Consider the following 7773-nt stretch of genomic DNA (forward strand, 5'->3'; position numbering starts at 1 on the left):
TCTCATTGTCTTTATTTCTCTTTAGGAATTTCAGGAGAAACATTTAAGTCAACGTCTGAGCAGCAAAATGTTCATCTGCGACAAGAAGTGTCTATACTGTGTAAGAGGAGATCTGAAGATATTCTGCCCCCATGAGTTTGTGGATGAGCTAATCAAACTAAAAACCCACAAAGTGAGTTCACCTCTCTGAATCTGTGATTTCAAGAACTTTATTGATAGAGTGATTGCTGGTTTCCTGTGTCTCAGTTCAAGCTAGCTGGTAAACTGGTAGGCAGCTCACAAAAGGTGATTTAAGGCTAATCCGCCATAAGCCACAGCAAAGTGTTTGATGGTTCAAAGTGACTACAGGCTGATCCTATTTAGCCACCCACACTGGGATGAGAAAGGCATACTTGTCTTAAGAGATTTTGTATTCCATCAATTAAAAGACTCTGACATGGATTTGCTTTAATTGCAAAACCAGGTTTTAGTAGGACTGCAAATGCATTGTCAATGGATATTTCTAGATGAGAAAAAACAGGAAGTATACTGTACATGTCTAATGATACAGTCTTTATTGTTGTGATGACACTGAATACATTGTCTAACCATTCTTCAGTTAGACCCAGGTGCACGCTTTTGGGCCTAAAGTGAGTATTAAATCCTTATCAGATCCCAGTTATCTACATTAAGCAATAATTCACACCTGTATGCTGGCATACCTCACAGTTCACTGAGCATCGTCTAACATTCCTGAATTCATATGCAGTTTATGTAATTGACTTTTTGAAGCTGTAAAGGAGCTGCATGATCTACTGTATGGACACAAAGTGCTGTATAAACTACCATAAACGTTTGGGGTCAGTAAGATTTTTGTTTTTTAAGAAATTGTTACTTTTATTCAGCAAGGATATATTAAATTGACCAAAAGAAAGAGCTATTTAGTAAAATATATTTATAATGTTACAAAAGATTTATGTTTCAAATCAATGCTGTTCTCTTGATCAAAGAAGCCTGAACAAAATGTATCTGATTTCTAAAACAATAATAAGCAGCACAACTGTTTTCAACACTGATAATAAAAAGAAATATTTCTGCAGACTGGACTAATGGCTGCTGAAAATTCAGCTTTTCATCACAGGAATAAATTAAATATTAAAATGTATTCCAACAGAAAACAGTTATTTTGATTTCCATAGCTTATACATTTCACCGTTATATCCTAATGTGTCCTTGCTGTTTTCATATGTTGTCATTTTTCACCAAAATGTCTCATGGGCAAGAGCCCAAACGCTGAGGTTAAATTGGGCTGGGTTAAATAGCAACGCTCTTGATTGGTGGCCGGATAGCTAAATGTCAGTTGTAGAGAGTGATGTATCAGAGGGCTAGAGATAGTGTAGGCGTAGTTTGATTAATAAGGTGCCTGAAGCAGTGACTCAGCCAGCCGGAGCAGAGACCTCCGTGATAGGAGCCCCTGCACCATCCACCCGTGATCAATAAGCCAGTCCAAGAGATTTCCAGGTGTATCATAAGAGCAACAGTACATTTAAAACAGGTTTTAAAGGTTTGGACTCTTTGTGAATTGATTTTGATTAATCGGACACAGTGTTTCACAATATGTTTTATGTCTTTTGTAGCTTCACAGCTTCATAAGGCTCCCCTAAATTGACACCAAACCAGAAATGTGTTTGTTTAAACTCAAAGTGTTCTGGATGTTATTAAGCACTGTGATTAATATTATTAAAATGGACGTTATTAAAATTAAACAAAGACAGACCAAATAAATATATTTCAATAGACAGACAGAATTTGGATAAAAGTGTCTGCTGAATGAATAAATGTAAATGTAAGTAGCTTTTCCTTGAAAAATAAAAATATTGGCTTGATCGACTTTTTTGATGTAAAAAAGGAAAAGATATTGGATTAAATGAGTATGAATAAAACGAGTAAGAGCACAGCTGCAGAAATCTACCTGTTTTTGGTCTTTATATGTGCACATATATTATTATTATTTTATTATAGTATATTATTATATATTTAGTTTTATATTACTTTATCTGTAGTACTTTATCATATTTTAAGTCTTAGATTTACATTCAACTCTTTTGACTACCTTAATATAATATCAATAATATTTTGTCATAGTTTTTTTTCATAGATTTAACAAGGCAAAACAGAAATAGCAGAAAGTTGAATTTTGCCAGTTCTATCCTGTTATCCAAATGATGTAATTTAATAGTTATAATTTAATAATTAATCATTTATGCATTTAGCAGACGCTTTTATCCAAAGCGACTTACAGTGCATTCAGGCTATACATTTTTTACCAGTATGTATGATGTTGTCTCAGATATTTCTGTTGCAATAAATTAGAAAATATTTCAAGTTCCTATAGAAAGCAACAGAGAATATAAATATCATAACAACGGCTGATGCTTATATTGGCCTTTTGTGCATCTTCCACCAGGCCTTCTTGTTCCTCTTTGTAGGTCAGATGTTATTATTGGAACGGAGTCAGTCAGTCTGTGTTTGATTGTGACATTATGAAACACAATCTGTCAATGTCTTCAAGTGCTGGGAAGATTTCTGCTTTTTAATTTGCACCCAGTATATTTATTGACAAAGGCAGATTATTTAGATGATGAAGTCATCGCATCCTTTTCTGTCTTACAGCAATTGCATGACAGATATTAACTCTCATAAGGCCAAGCTGACCAGCAGAAGGATAAACTTTGGGACTGAATGGCAGATTTTAAAAATTGCAGCCTCCTGCTTCTAATAATTTCTCAGCTGTCTTTTTTTTTTATCAGAGAGCATGCTCATCATAGACTTTGGGTTTTATCCCCAACAAAAACACCTTGCTTAAATTTATTTAACGACACAAACTGACAGTAATTGAAAACGAATATAGGGAGCTGGAGGTAAATACCACATTTATCAGACAACATCAGTGGCATCATGTCTTTTAATTGGATTCAGCTTTCTAAATTCAGCTTTTGGGAGGTCTAATAAATAATGGCAAGACAACAGAAAGCTGTGTGTAATATTGGCAGACTTTTACACATTTTTGATGTTGACTTGAATTAGTTTGACGTTTAATGTTAACGGGAACTTGATAATATCAAAGTGAAAATATTATTATAATAATCAGAATATAATTTCTTGCAACAAAACGGCCTTCATTAGTAAGAAGATGCTTTGGGAACAAAAACAGATTTGTTCTTGTGTTTTTTTTTTAACTACATTGTCTACAATGTGTAAACTTGGGTTCAGCTTAGCAAAAAATACAAACATAAATATGAACGTATATAATGTAAAAGTATATAAAAATATACAACTATAAGAATAATACAAACATCTAATAAAATATGGTTATACTATTAAAAGTATGCTTGTAATATTTAGTTCAAATTACAGCTGATATATTTCTGGTGGCAAGTGGTTGTCTTAAATGCCTCCCAAATGAACCCAAAATACGATGAAAGGAGTTCAATATAATGTTTGTTATGATTTTTTCTTCTTTACAGATATATTTGTGTTCTTTATTATGACTTTTAGATTATTAAGTAATGAGTGTATTATTATTAGGTCTGTAGATAAAAGCATTAAACACAAGTGTGTTTACTGCAGAATGGTCTCGCGACAAGAGCGTTTTCTTATCTCGTAACTGAGTGATCACAGCCCACCTATTACGTCAAGTTCTACCGTCGCACCTGTAAGGAGGAGAGTGCCAGCTGAATACACCCATGAACCTTTAATCTCCTTTGGTCCATAGATCACATTTCAGCCATGCATCCCTGTCCAACGCCCTCTGATAAATAAAAAAAAGTGCAGTTTAAGTCTCAAACTCTTATCTCTGTAACAGCTGCTCCCCCTCCTTGCTGATGGCCATCTTGCTGGCTGACTTTTACCATCCCTCCCTTTGTGAAGCAACAGTGGTGTAGATATTGAATTCACTTTACAAATGCCTAGAACTTATCTGGTGGCTTTCCATGCATAGACATACACTATACGGTATGTTGCGGTGAATGTAGTTCATATGCACTGACTTTGTCCCGCTCATTCCATCAATGTGCCTGTTGGCTACAGTATGTGTAGACCTGAAACATGAAAGTAATGAGGTGTGTTGTGTAAGTGGTGAATCTGAGGTAATGATGAAATGACTGGAAATGAACCTGTAGGGAAATCCCTGGCGTAGTGATGTGGATTAAATTAATTAATTAATAATAAAAATGGAACAACCCAGAAAACATCAAACAGGAAAGAGAATAGTATTGTGAATGGGAAAGTTGCAAAATGCTGCCTTTAGTACTCATCCTTATCTTGATTGTGTATCTGGATTTTTAGTTTAACCTTGCTATCCAGAGCCCTTTTTAATTCAATAATAAAAACAGTAACTGCATAATAATAATAATAATAATAATATAATCAAATTAATTAAAAATTCATTTAAAATTCATTCATTTATTATACACAATATGTGTATTGTCTGTCTGTTTCTATCTGCATGTGCTAATTATTTCCCATAGTCATTTCTGTTGTCCTACACAATGCTGTCACCTATTGGTGAACAAGTGAAAGGCTTGAAATAGTTTTATGAACAAGCATTTCGAATCTAATTTTTTATTCAACTCATTTGCTTAATTTGTTCATCAATTTACACATTTAATAGCAACATTTTTGTTTAATTCAAAGTCTAAATCCTGTTAAATAAAACAATTTGTTCATAGGTGTAATTACAAAAAGTGCAAAATGGTACAAACTGTGCTTTCACATTACATTTATGCTGATACGATGTACTTGCGACATTCGTAAGAATAATTCAATCTTAAGAAGCAATACAGCTTCTGATAGCATACTTCATAACATACTTCATTCCACCTGTTCAACACCATACATCTGTCTCGGTCTGTCTTCGCACTAAATATAGGTACTCCACTGGCCTAACATCCACAGTAACTTTACCCATCATATCAAAGAATAAAATTAAAAACTTCTTTGTTTCCCTGCTAAACATGTTTGATCTAAACCTGTAAATTTAAAGTTCACCCAAAAATGTACTTATCCTCATGTCGTTCCAAACCTGTATGAGTTTCTTTCCTATGTTGAACACAAAAGAAGATATTTTGAAGGAGTTTGAAGAACCAAACAGTTGTTGGTCCCCACTGACTTTAAAGAAATACTATGGAAGTCAATGGGGACCATCAACTGTTTGATTACCAGCATTCTTCAAAATAACTTCTTTTGTGTTCAACATAAGAAACAAACTCATACAGGTTTTGAATGACATGAGGATGAGTAAATGATCACAAAATTATAATTTTGGGGTGAACTATCCCTTTAAAATATTTTCATAAGTTGTGCATTACCAGAAGAATGTGTGTTAATCACAATCCATCACAGCATCTGCTACTTAATATTTTCCTGTCAAAGGCAAATTATCACATAAATTTAGTCTCCTCCGTGCCATTCTCTCTTGACAACAGTGGCACATAAATAAAAATACACTTATTGCACTTCCAAATCAGAGTTCCATATCACTGATAAGTGGCTGTAGTAAAAAATAGAGATCCAACATTGATTACTGTTCTACTCATGATGTAACCGGCTCGTCTTGAGTCACGTGTTAGACGTGAGCTCTGGCTCTGTGGATGTCTGGCACTATTGTGGCACCGGCACCCAGCGGCATAGAATAGGCTGTGCTCAGATTCTGCAATCCAACCACCAGACACTTCCAGCTGTAACGAAGAGCTTTCCCCATATTCTGTAAAAAAAAAAAAACATAAATAAAAAAAAAAGTGGATAAACAAAGATAAACACTTTATTTTGGTAGTCCACTTTAGACATCCTAAGTTACTTTGCAACTACATGCGAACTACCAATCATTATTAGTGTTAGTACAGTAGACTGTCTGCTTATATCTGCTAACACTTTATTTTGATGGTCTCCTAACAGACAAGTAACTTTGCAAGTACACGTCAACTTATTCTACTAACCTTAACCTAACAGTGTACTAAAACTCTCACTTAGTTGACATGTAGTTTCAAAGTTACTTAAAGCTAGCCAAATAGAATGTCTGAAGTGGACTATCAAGTGTAAATGAAAATGACTATGAACATACTTTAATACAGTCGTATTAACACAATGTTCAGAGTCCCCCATGCTATATTTACTCTGGTACTTATACTGTACTGATGATGAAGCAGCTTGTTTTTAAAGGTGTATTATTATTATCGTTAAAGAGAATCTGTGGTTAAAATAGATTATTTTAATATATTAAAATATTTATCTGTGGTAATGTGATTACGTTTCAAGAACTAGCTATAGGCCTATGTTCTTGAATAAGAACAGTTAATTTGAAAATAAGTTGCTGAGAGGAACAATTTAAATAATATATAATAAAATAAAAATTATTTGGTCGCTATGTTTACATGATTAAACAGCCTATAGGCCTACCCCAACCAGTTATGAAACTCGTAAAAATACATACATTTTTCAAATAATTTGTTGTTGACTCTTTAAAAATCCGCAATAATGTTTCTGTCTGAGCTGTGTTTACATTAAATAATTGTTTCTGAGATACTCAGACGTTAAGCAGTGTTAGAGCTATTTGTGTAAATAATCATGATCAGACAAACCACGAACTTTCAAAGTTAATCACGTACTTTTCTTAACTTCTTATATTTGTCTTGTTTTTTCTTGATATTGTCATCTTGTGGTTGGTCAACAATATCATCCTCAACCAGCGGTTGGTATTTCTTTGGTAGAAAAGCGATGCGCGCTTGTTTGGCGGACTTCTTTTTCTTGTTCACGCTCGTCGATGAGTTCAGCACAAGCGTCTCGTCTTGAACCTTGATTTCTTCCTTAGCTGGTTGATCGTCGTTAGTAGGAACTGTTTTAGACTCGACCTTCTTTTTATGATTTGATTTGCGCTTGAATTTGACGCGTTTTGGAGACATTTTATTCACATCTAAAGTACACTGTCCATCGGAATCAGCTGAAGATGTCAGGTGCGAAGTTCACGGAACTTCGACCGGAATAGTTCTGCGCAGGTGCGCATGCGCAGTTCAGCGCGGCCTAATCATTGACAGAATCACTGTGATATGCAGTCATTATAACAAACCTGATGTTTTCTGCTTCGACTGGTTTAAGTATCACCTTTTTTTTTCTTTTTTTTTTTAAGTTCAGTAAGTGTTAAGCTACCACAGAGTCTTATTACCTGACATAAAATACAATTACACCATTTGAGAACTTGAACAAAGTTCAGCTTGAGATGTGATTTTTGTGTGAGAGGGAATGATGGAGTTTTTGCATGCGGTGTATTATGTCAAAACTTTTTTTTTCTTTTTTAGGTCTATCATGCATTTGAAACATTAGGCCTACATCACTTTTATTTTCTTCAAAAGAAAAACTGTACCAACTTTCAGTTTATGGAAGAAAATGGGTTCCTTATCCTAATACAAAATAATGTTAATACATTTAAATAGTCTGCCACAATAGTTTCTGGTTCGATTATTTCATTTTAGGTTTTGATGTGGAAATCTTTACATCTTGTTGCATTATGAATAAATATTGCAAAAGTCACAATGTTAATAATGATAAATGTACTTTTTATATAAATACATTTATTTTGTTTTATTACAAACATCAGTGGAAATAACACATTATGACCACAAGACATCAAATATTTGTTATGCAAAATACCTGTTTATTTGCAAATGCACATACTTGTATGCATTGTGACATAAAGTTGCTATTTGTTTTGTTTTATAACTTGAAAAAGAGGTTTAAAGG

The 7773-nt window shown here is 33.9% G+C and overlaps 1 protein-coding gene across 1 annotated transcript; it reads right to left on the reverse strand.

The window, feature by feature from the left end:
* Positions 1–5305: 5305 nt before the first annotated feature.
* On the reverse strand, positions 5306–7043 carry LOC107563386 (uncharacterized protein C1orf115 homolog). The gene is made up of 2 exons (XM_016248245.1): positions 6645–7043; positions 5306–5743 (listed from the first exon to the last, which is right to left on the reverse strand). Exons 1-2 carry the CDS (start codon positions 6936–6938, stop codon positions 5606–5608), a joined length of 432 nt encoding a protein of 143 aa, XP_016103731.1. The 5' UTR covers positions 6939–7043; the 3' UTR covers positions 5306–5605.
* Positions 7044–7773: the final 730 nt, after the last annotated feature.

The sequence above is a fragment of the Sinocyclocheilus grahami genome, unplaced genomic scaffold (genome assembly GCF_001515645.1).
Source record: "Sinocyclocheilus grahami isolate Dianchi unplaced genomic scaffold, SAMN03320097.WGS_v1.1 scaffold871.1, whole genome shotgun sequence".
NCBI lineage: Eukaryota > Metazoa > Chordata > Actinopteri > Cypriniformes > Cyprinidae > Sinocyclocheilus > Sinocyclocheilus grahami.